At 49.2% G+C, this 18,564-nt stretch overlaps 1 protein-coding gene across 3 annotated transcripts in view; it reads left to right on the forward strand.

Annotated features, from left to right (window-relative positions):
• The window catches only part of PDE4A (phosphodiesterase 4A), a 253,795-nt gene that overhangs the window by 165,492 nt on the left and 69,739 nt on the right, over window positions 1-18,564 (forward strand). Inside the window, exon 1 of one of the 3 annotated variants that reach the window (XM_044278798.1) lies at window positions 13,378-13,495. The exons of the other annotated variants lie outside the window; for them this stretch is intronic. Within the exon in view, the coding sequence (XP_044134733.1) occupies window positions 13,389-13,495 (107 nt within the window). The 5' untranslated portion in view covers window positions 13,378-13,388. Of the gene's footprint in view, window positions 1-13,377; window positions 13,496-18,564 lie in introns of those variants that run through there. 3 annotated transcript variants of the gene reach the window in all.

Genomic DNA, 18,564 nt, shown 5'->3' on the forward strand with positions numbered 1-18,564 from the left:
CCATAGTAATAAAGACCTCTGTGCCCCCTCCATAGTAATAACGATCTCTGTGCCCCCTCCATAGTAATAAAGACCTCTGTGCCCCCTCCATAGTAATAAAGACCTCTGTGCCCCCTCCATAGTAATAAAGACCTCTGTGCCCCCTCCATAGTAATAACGATCTCTGTGCCCCCTCCATAGTAATAACGATCTCTGTGCCCCCTCCATAGTAATAAAGACCTCTGTGCCCCCTCCATAGTAATAAAGTCCTCTGTGCCCCCTCCATAGTAATAAAGACCTCTGTGCCCCCTCCATAGTAATAAAGACCTTTGTGCCCCCTCCATAGTAATAAAGCCCTCTGTTCCTCCTCCATAGTAATAACGATCTCTGTGCCCCCTCCATAGTAATAAAGCCCCTCTGCCCCCTCCATAGTAATAAAGCCCATCTGTGCCCCCTCCATAGTAATAAAGCCCCTCTGTGCCCCCTCCATAGTAATAAAGCCCCTCTGTGCCCCCTCCATAGTAATAAAGCCCTCTGTGCCCCCTGCATAGTAATAAAGACCTCTGTGCCCCCTCCATAGTAATAAAGCCCTCTGTTCCTCCTCCATAGTAATAAAGCCCTCTGTTCCCCCTCCATAGTAATAAAGCCCTCTGTTCCTCCTCCATAGTAATAAAGCCCTCTGTTCCCCCTCCATAGTAATAAAGCCCTCTGTTCCTCCTCCATAGTAATAAAGCCCTCTGTTCCCCCTCCATAGTAATAAAGCCCTCTGTTCCTCCTCCATAGTAATAAAGCCCTCTGTTCCCCCTCCATAGTAATAAAGCCCTCTGTTCCTCCTCCATAGTAATAAAGACCTCTGTGCCCCCTCCATAGTAATAAAGCCCTCTGTTCCCCCTCCATAGTAATAAAGCCCTCTGTTCCTCCTCCATAGTAATAAAGATCTCTGTGCCCCCTTCATAGTAATAAAGTCCTCTGTGCCCCCTACATAGTAATAAAGTCCTTTGTGCCCCTCCATAGTAATAAAGACCTCTGTGCCCCCTCCATAGTAATAAAGACCTCTGTGCCCCCTCCATAGTAATAAAGACCTCTGTGCCCCCTCATAGTAATAAAGACCTCTGTTCCCCCTCCATAGTAATAAAGACCTCTGTGCCCCCTCCATAGTAATAAAGCCCTCTGTTCCTCCTCCATAGTAATAACGATCTCTGTGCCCCCTCCATAGTAATAAAGCCCTCTGTTCCCCCTCCATAGTAATAAAGACCTCTGTGCCCCCTCATAGTAATAAAGCCCTCTGTTCCCCCTCCATAGTAATAAAGACCTCTGTGCCCCCTCCATAGTAATAAAGTCCTCTGTGCCCCCTCTATATTAAAAAAATAAAATAAAAAAACACAGTACCTACTCACCTTGCCCCGTTCCTGAAGCTCACAGTCCTCTCTTCCCTGCAGGCACAGATCGCTCTGCAGCACTGTGAAGGCAGAGTTTATGCAGATTTCCGGTCTGCAGGCTCCGCCCACACAGGCTGGCAGTGTGATCTGTGTCTGCATGCTCCGCCCACACATGCTGGCAATGCGATCTGTGTCTGCAGGCTGAATGGTGCAGCGCGGAGAAGTCTTCCTGCTTCACCATTCTGTGCACCGCCGGCCTGAAGGAGGGGAGGAGCGCGGGGAGCTGAGCGGTGAGTGACAGGACCCAGCTCCCTGCACTCCAGCAATGAGCGCTTCTAGCTGTATTGATGGAAGCGCTCATTGCTTCTGGCACCCCCCTGAGAGTGGGCACCTGGGGCGGACCAACCCCCCTTAGCACGCCACTGCCCTGTTTCTAGTGTGTCACAATTATAATCAGCTGTGCAGTGGCCCCTGCAGGAGCTGTGGGCCCTGGCACTTGCCCAGGTATGCCAGGTGCTGACGCAGGCCTTGGTGCCAGGAACGTCCATGTGATAATGAGGAGAGATCATAATTATCAGTTGCTGGATAACCCCTTTGTCACCTGAAGAAGTTGCTGTAGAGCCTGTAAAGTCCTATCAGACAGGTTATCTCCACAGAGCTTCTACATGCTCCTCCTTTCAACACTGAAATGTGCATGCTTTCCACATCCGTATGTCCTTTCCACAGCAAGATAAAACATTATACTTGGCCGCAACATGTGGCAACACAGATGTAATCCGTATTTTGTAGACCGCAAAATACATACGGTTGTGTGCATGAGGCTTAAGGCCTCATTCACATTACCCTGTCCGTTTGATATAAAAAAATATTGTCTGTGTTTCATCCGTGTCTGTGAAGGATCAGTGTTACACGGACCCTGCTCAGCTAATAATTCATTTCCAGAGCGTCTCCTGTCAGTGGTCAGTGAAAAATGGACCAAACTCAGATGCCATCCGTGTTGTGTCAGTAATTTTCACAGATCCATAGACTTCAATGGGGGTTTTCCATCCACATCCCGGACCAAAGTGGTGCATGTCTCCATGATTTTTTCACTGACCCATGGTCAGTTAAAAAAAAAAACGACTGATGTGTGAAAAAACACATTAAAATCAATGGATACGTGTGCTGTCTGTGGAAAATGAGGACATCACACGGAAATGTAAACAAGACCTGCAGGTTCAGAATATGGTTATTAGAAGCCATATACAACTGTGCTCACATAGCACCCCCTAGTGGAGGAACTTGAAAGTGACCATTTTAACAAGCAGCTGAGAAAAAATGGAAGAACACTCAAGGCTTCTATACACATTATACAATCATGCTCATACTGGGCCACAGGAAACGGGTGAATCCCCGGTGGGCCCCTAGTTCCCCACCCTCTGCACAATGGCACATGACACTGACTGCACCAGATATAGATATACAGCATACATCATCTCACTTAGCCTATGTTCATATTCAAAACTGCTTACATTATTTAATAAACTACCGTGTTTCCGCTTTATAAGACACTTTTTTTTCTCCAAAATTGGGGGGGGGGAATGTCACTGCGTCTTATAAAGCGAATACTAGTGAGCACTTTCATTATGGAAGCGCTCACTAGTATGCAGTAAGTGCGGGGAGTGAGGCGCTGCGAGCTCTGACAGTACTTACCCCCCTGGGGCCGCGCTGCCTTGTTCTGACCGCGTACAGCGTCAGGATGTAGTGCGCACACAGTGACCTGACTCTGCAGGTGGGCTGGAGAATACCAGAGAAGACCGCTGGAACTGGTGAGTAGCAGCAGAGCAGGAGAGGTAAATGAATTTATTTATTTTAAGGTCTGATCTGAGGTCTGATACGGGGGTCTGATCTGATGTCTTGATATGGCGGTCTGATGTGAGGTCCTGATATGGGGGTCTAATCTGAGCATCTGATATGAGGTGTGGGGTCTGATCTGAGATCTGATATGGGGATCTGATCTGATATTGGGGTCTGACACAAGGTCATTATATGGAGGTCTGATCTGACATCTGATATGGGGGTCCGTGAGGATCTGATATGGGGGTCTAATCTGAGGATCTAATATGGGGGTATTGATCTGATATAGGGGTATGATCTAAGGATCTGCTATGGGAGTATGATATGATCTGAGAATCTGATTTAAGGTCTAATGAAAAAAAAAAAATTCTTCTTTTCCTTCTCTAAATCCTGGGGTGCGTCTTATAAAGCAAAAATACAGTCCCTGGTTTATTATAACAGATGCATCTGACATGACTTCTAGGCTCGGTGGCAGGCCAGCCAGCGTTCTCTTTCCCCAGGGACCTGTCCTCTAAAAGTCAATACAGGGGCCCCCATAATCGTCTTGCCAACTGTGGGAGCAGGTAATATTTGCATGGAGCTTTACAGTGGGCCCCCTGAAAGAATTTTACTGGGACACCCCAATTCGACTACATACAAGTTATACGATCTGCAGGTTTTATATAATAATTTCAGGTAGAATCACACAGAAGCTGCATGTTTTCTTATATTTTTTTGTTTCCATGAAAGCCTGTAGCTGCTAGATTGACATTTTGCTGCCCTTGCCATACATTTCTGTGGTAACAGCAGCGGGGGAAAGATTCAGCCTTGGCGTCCGATGTACCTCTTAATAAACCCCCCCCCCTCCCCAATGCTGAGTCTATGGGTACATGTAAACCCCCTGCAGTGCTGGGGCTGTGGGTACATGGAAACTCCCTGCAGTGCTGGGGCTGTGGGTACATGGAAACTCCCTGCAGTGCTGGGGCTGTGGGTACATGGAAACCCCCTGCAGTGCTGGGGCTGTGGGTACATGGAAACCCCCTGCAGTGCTGGGGCTGTGGGTACATGGAAACCCCCTGCAGTGCTGGGGCTGTGGGTACATGGAAACCCCGTGCAGTGCTGGGGCTGTGGGTACATGGAAACCCCGTGCAGTGCTGGGGCTGTGGGTACATGGAAACCCCCTGCAGTGCTGGGGCTGTGGGTACATGGAAACCCCCTGCAGTGCTGGGGCTGTGGGTACATGGAAACCCCCTGCAGTGCTGGGGCTGTGGGTACATGGAAACCCCCTGCAGTGCTGGGGCTGTGGGTACATGTAAACCCCCTGCAGTGCTGGGGCTGTGGGTACATGTAAACCCCCTGCAGTGCTGGGGCTGTGGGTACATGGAAACCCCCTGCAGTGCTGGGGCTGTGGGTAAATGGAAACCCCCTGCAGTGCTGGGGCTGTGGGTACATGGAAACCCCCTGCAGTGCTGGGGCTGTGGGTACATGGAAACCCCCCTTAACCGCTTGCCGCCATGCTAACGCCGAAAGGCGTCATTGCGGCGGCTCTCCCAGGTCACACTAACGCCAATAGGCGTCATCTCGCGTGAGCCGAGATTTCCTGTGAACGCACGCAGGCGCGCGCGTTCACAGGAACGGAAGGTAAGCGAGTGGATCTCCAGCCTGCCAGCGGCGATCGCTCGCTGGCAGGCTGGAGATGTGATTTTTTTAACCCCTAACAGGTATATTAGACGCTGTTTTGATAACAGCGTCTAATATACCTGCTACCTGGTCCTCTGGTGGTCCCTTTTGTTAGGATCGACCACCAGAGGACTCAGGTAGCTCACTAAAGTAGCACCAAACACCACTACACTACACTACACCCCCCCCTGTCACTTATTAACCCTTTATAAACCACTGATCAGCCCATATAGACTCCCTGATCACCCCCCCTGTCATTGATCACCCCCCTGTCATTGATCACCCCCCTGTAAGGCTCCATTCAGAGGTCCGTATGATTTTTACGGATACATGGATCGGATCCGCAAAACGCATACGGACGCCTGAATGGAGCCTTACAGGGGGGTGATCAATGACAAGGGGGTGATCACGCATATAGACTTCCTGATCACTTCCCTGTCATTGATCACCCGCCTGTCATTGATCACCCCCCTGTAATGCTCCATTCAGACGTCCGTATGATTTTTACGGATCCACTGATACATGGATCGGATCCGCAAAACACATGCGGACGTCTGAATGGAGCCTTACAGGGGGGTGATGAATGACAGAGGGGTGATCACCCATATAGACTCCCTGATCACCTCCGTCATTGATCACCCCCCTGTCATTGATCACCCCCCTGTAAGGCTCCATTCAGACGTCCGTATGATTTTTTACGGATCCACGGATCGGATCCGCAAAACACATGCGGACGTCTGAATGGAGCCTCACAGGGGGGTGATCAATGACAGAGGGGTGATCACCCATATAGACTCCCTGATCACCTCCGTCATTGATCACCCCCCTGTAAGGCTCCATTCAGACGTCCGCATGTGTTTTGCGGATCCGATCCATGTATCCGTGGATCCGTAAAAAATCATACAGACGTCAGAATGGAGCCTTAAAGGGGGGTGATCAATGACGGAGGTGATCAGGGAGTCTATATGGGTGATCACCCCTCTGTCATTGATCACCCCCCTGGAAGGCTCCATTCAGACGTCCGCATGTGTTTTGCGGATCCGATCCATGTATCCGTGGATCCGTAAAAAATCATACGGACGTCTGAATGGAGCCTTACAGGGGGGTGATCAATGACGGAGGTGATCAGGGAGTCTATTTGGGTGATCACCCCTCTGTCATTGATCACCCCCTTGTAAGGCTCCATTCAGACGTCCGCATGTGTTTTGCGGATCCGATCCATGTATCAGTGGATCCGTAAAAATCATACGGACGTCTGAATGGAGCCTTACAGGGGGGTGATCAATGACAGGGGGGTGATCACCCCATATAGATTCCCTGATCACCCCCCTGTCATTGATCACCCCCTGTAAGGCTCCATTTAGACATTTTTTTGGGCACAAGTTAGCGGAAATTTTTTGTTTGTTTTGGTTTTTTCTTACAAAGTCTCATATTTCCACTAACTTGTGTCAAAAAATAAAATCTCACATGAACTCACCATACCCCTCACGGAATCCAAATGCGTAATTTTTTTTAGACATTTATATTCCAGACTTCTTCTGACGCTGTAGGGACCCTAAAATGCCAGGGCAGTATAAGTACCCCACATGTGACCCCATTCCGGAACGAAGACACCCCAAGGTATTCCATGAGGGGCATATTGAGTCCATGAAAGATTGAAATTTTTGTCCAAAGTTAGCGGAAAGGGAGACTTTGTGACAAAATACAAAAAAAAATCAATTTCCGCTAACTTGTGCCAAAAAAAAAATAAATTCTAGGAACTCTCTATGCCCCTCACGGAATACCTTAGGGTGTCTTCTTTCCAAAATGGGGTCACATGTGGGGTATTTATACTGCCCTGGCATGTTAGGGGCCCGAAAGCGTGAGAAGTCTGGAATCCAAATGTCTAAAAATGCCCTCCTAAAAGGAATTTGGGCCGCTTTGCCCACCTAGGCTGCAAAAAAGTGTCACACATGTGGTATCGCCGTACTCAGGAGAAGTTGGGGAATGTGTTTTGGGGTCTCATTTTACATATACCCATGCTGGGTGAGAAAAATATCTTGGTCAGATGCCAACTTTGTATAAAAAAATGGGAAAAGTTGTCTTTTGCCGAGATATTTCTCTCACCCAGCATGGATATATGTAAAATGACACCCCAAAACACATTCCCCAACTTCTTCTGAGTACGGCGATACCAGATGTGTGACACTTATTTGCCGCCTAGGTGGGCAAAGGGGCCCACATTCCAAAGAGCACCTTTCAGATTTCACAGGTCCTTTTTTACACATTTTGATTTCAAACTAATTACCACACATTAGGGCCCCTAGAATGCCAGGGCAGTATAACTACCCCACAAGTGACCCCATTTTGGAAAGAAGACACCGTAAGGTATTCCGTGAGGGGCATGGCGAGTTCCTAGAATTTTTTATTTTTTGTCACAAGTTAGTGGAAAATGATGATTTTTTTTTTATTTATTTTTTTCCTTACAAAGTCTCATATTCCACTAACTTGTGACAAAAAATAAAAAATTCCAGGAACTCGCCATGCCCCTCACGGAATGCCTTGGGGTGTCTTCTTTCCAAAATGGGGTCACTTGTGGGATAGTTATACTGCCCTGGTAATTTAGGGGCCCAAATGTGTGCGAAGTAGTTTGAAATCAAAATCTGTAAAAAATGGCCGGTGAAATCCTAAAGGTGCTCTTTGGAATGTGGGCCCCTTTGCCCATCTAGGCTGCAAAAAAGTGTCCCACGTGGTATCGCCGTACTCAGGAGAAGTTGGGGAATGTGTTTTGGGGTGTCATTTTACATATACCCATGCTGGGTGAGATAAATATCTTGGTCAAATGCCAACTGTGTATAAAAAAATGGGAAAAGTTGTCTTTTGCCAAGATATTTCTCTCACCCAGCATGGGTATATGTAAAATGACACCCCAAAACACATTCCCCAACTTCTCCTGAGTACGGCGATACCAGATGTGTGTCACTTTTTTGCCGCCTAGGTGGGCAAAGGGGCACATATTCCAAAGTGCACCTTTCGGATTTCACAGGCCATTTTTTACACATTTTGATTTCAAACTACTAACCACACATTTGGGCCCCTAAAATGCCAGGGCAGTATAACTACCCCACAAGTGACCCCATTTTGGAAAGAAGACACCCCAAGGTATTTCGTGATGGGCATAGTGAGTTCATGGAAGTTTTTATTTTTTGTCACAAGTTAGTGGAATATGAGACTTTGTAAGAAAAAAAATAATAATAATAAATCATCATTTTCCGCTAACTTGTGACAAAAAATAAGTTCTATAAACTCACTATGCCCATCAGCGAATACCTTAGGGTGTCTACTTTCCGAAATGGGGTCATTTGTGGGGGTTTTCTACTGTTTGGGCATTGTAGAACCTCAGGAATCATGACAGGTGCTCAGAAAGTCAGAGCTGCTTCAAAAAGTGGAAATTCACATTTTTGTACCATAGTTTGTAAACGCTCTAACTTTTACCCAAACCATTTTTTTTTTACCCAAACATTTTTTTTAATCAAAGACATGTAGAACAATACATTTAGCGAAAAATGTATATATGGATGTCGTTTTTTTTGCAAAATTTTACAACTGAAAGTGAAAAATGTCATTTTTTTGCAAAAAAATCGTTAAATTTCGATTAATAACAAAAAAAGTAAAAATGTCAGCAGCAATGAAATACCACCAAATGAAAGCTCTATTAGTGAGAAGAAAAGGAGGTAAAATTAATATGGGTGGTAAGTTGCATGACCGAGCAATAAACCGCTAAAGTTGTGGAGTGCCGATTTGTAAAAAAGGGCCTGGTCACTAGGGGGGTATAAACCTGTGGTCCTTAAGTGGTTAAACTTGTCACTTCATGTGGGTAGTGACTTTATTTAGTGGCACATAAACAATTGTTAGGCTCCTGAAATGACTGGTGCAATCTGTAATGTGTCCACTAGATGGTACTGTTGTACTCCTTTTGCCTTCCAGGACTCCTCCAGTGTCTTACAAGAAGTTGGCAGGCTGTGTCATTTCCTAGGAGCACACTGCAGCCTGTTCAGCAGGGCATTGTCTCATTAACTCCCTCATAGCCACACTGCAGCCTGTTCAGCAGGGCATTGTCTCATTAACTCCCTCATAGCCACACTGCAGCCTGTTCAGCAGGGCATTGTCTCATTAACTCCCTCATAGCCACACTGCAGCCTGTTCAGCAGGGCATTGTCTCATTAACTCCCTCATAGCCACACTGCAGCCTGTTCAGCAGGGCATTGTCTCATTAACTCCCTCATAGCCACACTGCAGCCTGTTCAGCAGGGCATTGTCTCATTAACTCCCTCATAGCCACACTGCAGCCTGTTCAGCAGGGCATTGTCTCATTAACTCCCTCATAGCCACACTGCAGCCTGTTCAGCAGGGCATTGTCTCATTAACTCCCTCATAGCCACACTGCAGCCTGTTCAGCAGGGCATTGTCTCATTAACTCCCTCATAGCCACACTGCAGCCTGTTCAGCAGGGCATTGTCTCATTAACTCCCTCATAGCCACACTGCAGCCTGTTCAGCAGGGCATTGTCTCATTAACTCCCTCATAGCCACACTGCAGCCTGTTCAGCAGGGCATTGTCTCATTAACTCCCTCATAGCCACACTGCAGCCTGTTCAGCAGGGCATTGTCTCATTAACTCCCTCATAGCCACACTGCAGCCTGTTCAGCAGGGCATTGTCTCATTAACTCCCTCATGGCCACACTGCAGCCTGTTCAGCAGGGCATTGTCTGATTAACTCCCTCATAGCCACACTGCAGCGCCCATTGCAGTAGCTAAAGCAGAAGCGTCACCTTCACGTTTTTTTCTCGGTTTGTGATGACGTCACGCAGTATAGAGACCGAGCGTCATGACCTCAATATGCACTTGACTTGATAATTCATTGTGCGTCCACTTCTGCGGCATAGGGGGCCCCCATGAGTAGGGCCCTCTTTGGATTGCTACCTCTGCACCTCCTAGCCGATGACATCATCGGCTTTTAGTGGCCTTTTCCTCTTCTCTCGCCTCCTCTGACACTGGCTGCTGCTCCTCCACGCTTGTGTGTGACCTCAAGCTCTCCGTCTGGGTGGGCCGGGTCTCTTCCCATAGACCCCGCCTGCCCTCTGGCTAGGAGGAAAACTTGGACAGCAGAGGACTGCGCCGCGCCAGGAGCTGCACGTCACCCTGTACTCCCTGAATATAATCTCCGTGTGTACGTAATAGGCAAGGCGGCCATGTGTGCACACCTATATGCCGGATGCACGCTCGATTTTACTGTTGCACGCTCACTGTTTTGCATGAGTCACACATACAGATGTAGCAGTGCTGAGTTTGTCATTGGATGCGTTAGGTCAACTTACTGCAGGGTGATGCAGAAAACAAACGGGTCAAGGACCGATTCCGGGACGCTCCCCCTCTCCAGTTCTTCTTGGACTACGTTTCATGTGGAGCTATCAGCAGTCCTACCCCAGACCCAGAGTGCTGTACATCATGGTCCTGGATCTACGTCACTCAGACGTGAGATTTGCCTTCTTATCTCTGGTCAAATATTAATCCTTTTACCACTGAAGCCCGTTCTTTATCAGCTCCTCATATCTGCTGCACATGTAATATTAAAGGGGTAGTCTGACTTTATAATACCCTAAAAGGGTCATTCTGGGTTAAGGAGACGAGCAGAACTTGAGGACCTGAGAAGAACATCTCAGGCTCTGGAGGACCCGGCATGTCCGAGCGTCACAGCTAAGGCCTCATGCAGCGACCGTATGCATTCTGCGGTCTGTAAAATACAGATGCCGTCCGTGTTGCATCCGCATTTTTTGCAGACCCGTTGGGGGTCATTTATTTAGACCGTCATTTTTTGACGGTCTTTTTTTCTTTCCTTTGCTGCCGGAAGATGCGCCTAATTTATGACATGCACCTTGTCGTAAATTAGGTGCAACTGTGGTAGTCCTTGTGCCTTTAACAACTTTTACCCTTTTTTTCCTGGCGTAAAGTTTGGCATGGCCCCGGCCCAGTGTCCGCCAATCCAAATATTGTTTAAAGTCACAAAAAAGTAGTATTGCAACAATTATACGCCAAAAGAAAACTTTGTAAATGACCCCCACTGACTTCTATGGGTTTGTGGGCCACGTTTTTTGCAGCAAGTACAGGACATGTTCTACTTTTTTTTTTGCGGACATACGGATGTGGATCGTCCCTGTGCATCTGTAGTCCCTTTCGCAAAACGATAAATATGCCCACAAAATGCAGACCACGGACCCATTGAAGTCAATGGGCCTGCAAAAAAAATTAAAAAAAGATGCGGACGGCACATGGATCGCATCCGTATTTTGCAGATACCACAAAACGGATCGTGTGCATAATTGCATTTAATGGTAATGGTGTAGTATATATTGTCACCTGAGGTGGCGCTGCAGGGAAACTGAGCGCCTGCTGCCAGGTTCCTCTACTGATTACAGCCGATCGTCAGTGGTCTGAGGAGAAAAAAGAGACTGTCCAGTATGGACAGTCACGTTGGGCGCCTCAGTCTTAATTCTACCTTGGCTCACACCTGTCTAGAGGTTATAGGCGGTATTGCAGCTCTGCCCCATTCACTTTAATGGAACTGAGCTGCAGTACCAGGCACAACCTGTGCACAAGTGTGGCGCTGTTAGTAACAAGTCGGCATGTTTTTCATAGGCCGGCCTTGGCAAATGTCAGTGGTGGACTAGTATGTTATATGAAGAGTCGGGCATCCAGAGGCCACTAGTATAGGATCCTAAGAGTTGGAGACAGGTACTAAAAAGTACTTTAAAGGAGACTGCTGGTATAAATGTCCCTTTAACGCGCATTAAAAAGGTGAAAACTGCTTTTCTTCATCTTCCTTCTAGGCTGAGATCTAATCCCTGAAAGGTGCAGGCCCAAAGCCTGAGGCTGCACCACTGACAGCATGTCCCTGTTTTATTCCTTTCGGGGGCAGTGGAGTTCTCATTTTTGATCCGTGGCCACACACGGATCAGGCGGAGCGGATGTAGATATTGATGTGGACGTTTCAGCGACCCATTAGTAATAACCAAAAATCTTCCTTCCTGGCCTCCATTTTTACGGTTTCCGTTCGAAGACACGACTGTCTTTAGTGCTAAAGGTCCTTTTAGGACGTGGAATATAATGGCGCCAAACACGCCAAGTGGTGTGACGGTGGAGCTGCCAGTATGACGGCCTTTATCGTGACCTATAACAGCAGCAGAACCGGTTTTTTATAGAAGATGATGAAGCGGGATCCTCCAGCTGCCATGTCCAGACAGTTTTCCTTTATTTCAGTCCACATAATGTAATACCGCCATATAGTGCTACACACAGCACATATAATACACAGCGTCTCCTGACACCAAAACCAATTTTATGTATAACATAAAGAAAGGGAAAAAAACGTTCACGCTGCTCCGCTCCAGTGCTTGGGCTCCTGTCCCTTCTGGGCTGGCGGACCACAACTGTCACGTCCTGTCCATGGTCACCTGCACCACTGCAGCAGTCTTATGACATTGGGGGGCCGTGTCAGCGCTGAGGATAGTGAACGGCTACAGCGGTGCCTGTGACCACGAGTGGTCCGTCAGGGACCAGAAGAGCGGGACGAGACCCTCGCCGAGTAATGGTGCACAATACTCCATCTATAGTCTGAGCGGCAGCGCTATATTCTCGTCATGTGCATCCTATAATCACGTTGGCCTTGGCAGCAGCCGCCTGACACTTAAAGGGATAGTCCCATCTCAGACATTGCTAGGATATGCCAGCCATGTCAGATAGGTGTGGGGCCCGCTCCGATCTCCAGAATGGGACCCCCCCCCCCCCCCCCAAAGTGAAGGAGAGCATATACCGCACATGCGTGTCCACCCTCCGTAATACCCAAGCTTTGCTGGCTCTGTTTTTTCTGGCAGTCCGATAGAGGCGGACATGCCTTCTCCATTCACTGCCATGGGACTTCCGAAAATAGCTGAGCAAGCGTGTCTGTTTTCGTAGCTCCCATAGAAGTGAATGGAGAACACACTGCGCATGCGTTATGTACTCTCCTTCACTTTGTGGACCTCGTTCTGGAGATAGGAGCAGGTCCCAGAGGTGGGACCCTCAGCTGTCCTAGCGATGGGACAACCCCTTAAGCCCTTCTCCGTGTCGGATCTCCCAGTATGTACTGGTGACTGGTATTCTCCCTCCCCCAGTGCAGACTGAGCTGTCCTGATATTCTGCAGGTGCCACCACAGCACATCACTGTCCTTTCCCTAAGACCCCCCACCAGTATTACTCCACGCCCTGTCCCCACCCTGTAGCCAAAGGGTTAACTGTAGCGGAGTAACCCTCTTATGTAATGGGACCGACGCCCTCCAGTGTAATCCATTTCCAGGACTTCTGGCCCCGCTGCCCAGAGGGGGTGTGCACGACCAGCGAGTGAGCACGCCTCACCCTGCGAGGACGCTGACAGTTCAGTCTCTGAAGAGGAAAGGACTTTCTTCTCTCTGCAAACTTCTGTCCCCGGGGGTAGAACCGCGGAGGACCTTCATACACCCTATGCCCTCCAGAAGCCGGGGTGCCCTGCGGGTTCCAAGGATACCCAGGATGCATTTTTCCTTCAGCGAGGAGGACATCAAGAAGCATCGGCTGATGAAATCTGTCAGGTCAGTTCTGCCGTCTCAGCCTTGGCACCAACATACTCCGGAGCGTAGTCTAGGGCACTTGAAGAAACTGTAGAGCGGTGGAAGCAACTGGTAGCGAAGGGATAGTATACTGGGGTGGCATACGGGGTCAGCAGGTGGGATTGGAATAGACTGGGTGGAACTGGTGTCTCCAGTATAATGATATGTTCCTACTCCGGCTACGTCCCATCCGCCAGAGCCAATTGTTATAATGAGGACTTTCCAATGTCCCTGCTATGGGCTGGATTCATAGCCAATTATCGCCCTAAGAAGGTGCCTGGCGGACCCCCGAACGCCCCCAAATCCTGACAGACTGCTGCTGGCGGACCGTCACCAATGACAAGGTTGCCACCTGGAGCGAGGATCCTAAAAGTTCTGTCCCCAAAGATCAGCGGCGACAGGTGTATCCAGCAGCCACTTATCTCCTATTGAAATGGGTTAATCAGAGGGTGACAATGGGCCAATTCATAAATGGACACCTTCATCTCTGGCCTCCAGAGCTTACACTCTAATAGACAGACCCTTCATAAGGTAAAGGGAGAGTTGTCCCATAAGCTTGCGCTCTGCAGGTGCGGAGGTGACTGTACTAGATAACAGGGTTAATACTGTATCGTGGTTACTGACGCCAGGGAGAGTACAGCAGAGCTGTGTATGTACAGCGGCGTGACAGTGTATACATAGGGATTAGGGTTATGGCCGCGCACACTGTGCAGGTGTCTTGTGTAAGTAAACCCAGCGCTGGATAGTTATACGCTGCTCACAGACGTACGACTCCTGTGTGTATGGAAGTGTGCAGCTCACGTCATCATAGCCATACACAGTGTGCCCCAACACCAGAACAGGAGATCACATTCTGCCACACTGCAGATGGACGTCACAGGGACAGGACGGTGACACTGACACTCGGGGAACAGGACGGTGACACTGACACTCGGGGAACAGGATAATGACACTCGGGGAACAGGATAATGACACTCGGGGGACAGGATAATGACACTCGGGGGACAGGATAATGACACTCGGGGAACAGGATAATGACACTCGGGGGACAGGATAATGACACTCGGGGTTCAGGATGATGACACTCGGGGAACAGGATGATGACACTCGGGGAACAGGATGATGACACTCGGGGTACAGGATGATGACACTCGGGGAACAGGATGATGACACTCGGGGAACAGGATGATGACACTCGGGGTACAGGATGATGACACTCGGGGTACAGGATGATGACACTCGGGGAACAGGATGATGACACTCGGGGAACAGGATGATGACACTCGGGGTACAGGATGATGACACTCGGGGAACAGGATGATGACACTCGGGGAACAGGATGATGACACTCGGGGTACAGGATGATGACACTCGGGGTACAGGATGATGACACTCGGGGAACAGGATGATGACACTCGGGGAACAGGATGATGACACTCAGGGAACAGGATGATGACACTCGGGGTACAGGATAATGACACGCTGACACTTGGGGTACGGGATAATGACACGCTGACACTTGGGGTACAGGATGATGAGACGCTGGCACTTGGGGTACAGGATGATGACACGCTGGCACTTGGGGTACAGGATGATGACACGCTGGCACTTGGGGTACAGGATGATGACACGCTGACACTTGGGGTACAGGATGATGACACTTGGGGTACAGGATGATGACACGCTGGCACTTGGGGTACAGGATGATGACACGCTGGCATTTGGGGTACAGGATGATGACACGCTGACACTTGGGGTACAGGATGATGACACGCTGACACTTGGGGTACAGGATGATGACACGCTGACACTTGGGGTACAGGATGATGAGACGCTGGCACTTGGGGTACAGGATGATGACACGCTGGCACTTGGGGTACAGGATGATGACACGCTGACACTTGGGGTACAGGATGATGACACTTGGGGTACAGGATGATGACACGCTGCACTTGGGGTACAGGATGATGACACGCTGGCACTTGGGGTACAGGATGATGACACGCTGGCATTTGGGGTACAGGATGATGACACTTGGGGTACAGGATAATGACACTTGGGGTACAGGATGATGACACTTGGGGTACAGGATGATGACACGCTGACACTTTGGGTACAGGATGATGACACGCTGACACTTTGGGTACAGGATGATGACACTTGGGGTACAGGATGATGACACGCTGACACTTTGGGTACAGGATGATGACACGCTGACACTTTGGGTACAGGATGATGACACGCTGACACTTGGGGTACAGGATGATGACACGCTGACACTTTGGGTACAGGATGATGACACTTGGGGTACAGGATGATGACACGCTGACACTTTGGGTACAGGATGATGACACGCTGACACTTTGGGTACAGGATGATGACACGCTGACACTTGGGGTACAGGATGATGACACGCTGACACTTTGGGTACAGGATGATGACACTTGGGGTACAGGATGATGACACGCTGACACTTGGGGTACAGGATGATGACACGCTGACACTTGGGGTACAGGATGATGACACTTGGGGTACAGGATGATGACACTTGGGGTACAGGATGATGACACTTGGGGTACAGGATGATGACACTTGGGGTACAGGATGATGACACGCTGACACTTTGGGTACAGGATGATGACACGCTGGCATTTGGGGTACAGGATGATGACACGCTGACACTTGGGGTACAGGATGATGACACGCTGACACTTGGGGTACAGGATGATGACACGCTGATACTTGGGGTACAGGATGATGACACTTGGGGTACAGGATAATGACACTTGGGGTACAGGATGATGACACTTGGGGTACAGGATGATGACACGCTGACACTTTGGGTACAGGATGATGACACGCTGACACTTGGGGTACAGGATGATGACACTTGGGGTACAGGATGATGACACTTGGGGTACAGGATGATGACACTTGGGGTACAGGATGATGACACTTGGGGTACAGGATGATGACACGCTGACACTTTGGGTACAGGATGATGACACGCTGGCATTTGGGGTACAGGATGATGACACGCTGACACTTGGGGTACAGGATGATGACACGCTGACACTTGGGGTACAGGATGATGACACGCTGATACTTGGGGTACAGGATGATGACACTTGGGGTACAGGATAATGACACTTGGGGTACAGGATAATGACACTTGGGGTACAGGATGATGACACTTGGGGTACAGGATGATGACACGCTGACACTTGGGGTACAGGATGATGACACGCTGATACTTGGGGTACAGGATGATGACACTTGGGGTACAGGATGATGACACGCTGACACTTTGGGTACAGGATGATGACACTTGGGGTACAGGATGATGACACGCTGACACTTGGGGTACAGGATGATGACACGCTGACACTTTGGGTACAGGATGATGACACTTGGGGTACAGGATGATGACACGCTGACACTTGGGGTACAGGATGATGACACGCTGACACTTTGGGTACAGGATGATGACACTTTGGGTACAGGATGATGACACGCTGACACTTTGGGTACAGGATGATGACACGCTGACACTTTGGGTACAGGATGATGACACTTGGGGTACAGGATGATGACACGCTGACACTTTGGGTACAGGATGATGACACGCTGACACTTTGGGTACAGGATGATGACACTTGGGGTACAGGATGATGACACGCTGACACTTGGGGTACAGGATGATGACACGCTGACACTTTGGGTACAGGATGATGACACTTGGGGTACAGGATGATGACACGCTGACACTTTGGGTACAGGATGATGACACTTGGGGTACAGGATGATGACACGCTGACACTTGGGGTACAGGATGATGACACGCTGACACTTGGGGTACAGGATGATGACACGCTGACACTTTGGGTACAGGATGATGACACTTGGGGTACAGGATGATGACACGCTGACACTTGGGGTACAGGATGATGACACGCTGACACTTTGGGTACAGGATGATGACACGCTGACACTTTGGGTACAGGATGATGACACTTGGGGTACAGGATGATGACACGCTGACACTTTGGGTACAGGATGATGACACTTGGGGTACAGGATGATGACACGCTGACACTTGGGGTACAGGATGATGACACGCTGACACTTTGGGTACAGGATGATGACATGCTGGCACTTGGGGTACAGGATGATGACACTTGGGGTACAGGATGATGACACTCTGACACTTGGGGTCCTAGAACCATTACACTGACTTAAAGCATTACAGACTCTACACATTAGACATATGTCGGCTGGTGTGGCCGCCCATCTGATGTGTATGGGGGGCTCCCGACTCTCCACTGGGGGTCCCCCCTATAACAGTTGTGTGAACTTCTGTGCCGGGACCATTTTCTATACTCGCACTGTGGTGGGATATTTTTGTAGCTGTGATCAGCCAGAAGCATCTACTACATGTTCCTGAGATGCCTTCTAGCAGAACCCAAGTGTCCACAGCCGGAAGGACTCTGGGGGGATACATATTGGGGAGCAGTGTTCTCCTGATGGAGGCTAACCATCTATGTTGTCCTCCTGATGGTGGGGCTTGGAGTTTCATAGTTACAGGGACGTCTGCTGGAGTTTCCTCCTGAGCCCCAGGCTGGTTGACTCCCGGTTGAGTGGAGATGCCTGGAGATGACCATGTCCATAGATCTGATTAGGTCGGAGTTCTTTGAGTCTCGCCGCACCCCCTTCTCATTTACATCCCTGAAGGCTTCAGGCCATTGCTTTGTATACACCTGCTACACGACTGCCCCCGAGTGTAAGTGGAGACAGGGGAATGGTCTCAATCTGACATTAGACCATGACATAGACACCTGTTCACACACGATCCAAGTGCAGTCAACTCCATTCATTTACATGCAGCGATGGAAATTCATTCTGTCATCCACATAATCCATTTTTAACCTCTTAACAGCCGTTATAATGTCTGTGTATTATGAGGAGGAGGGGTCTGTGTGTCCTGATGTCTGTGTATTAGGAGGAGGAGAGGTCTGTGTGTCCTGATGTCTGTGTATTAGGAGGAGGAGAGG

This window comes from Bufo gargarizans, chromosome 2 (assembly GCF_014858855.1).
Source record: "Bufo gargarizans isolate SCDJY-AF-19 chromosome 2, ASM1485885v1, whole genome shotgun sequence".
NCBI classification, from domain to species: Eukaryota; Metazoa; Chordata; class Amphibia; order Anura; family Bufonidae; genus Bufo; species Bufo gargarizans.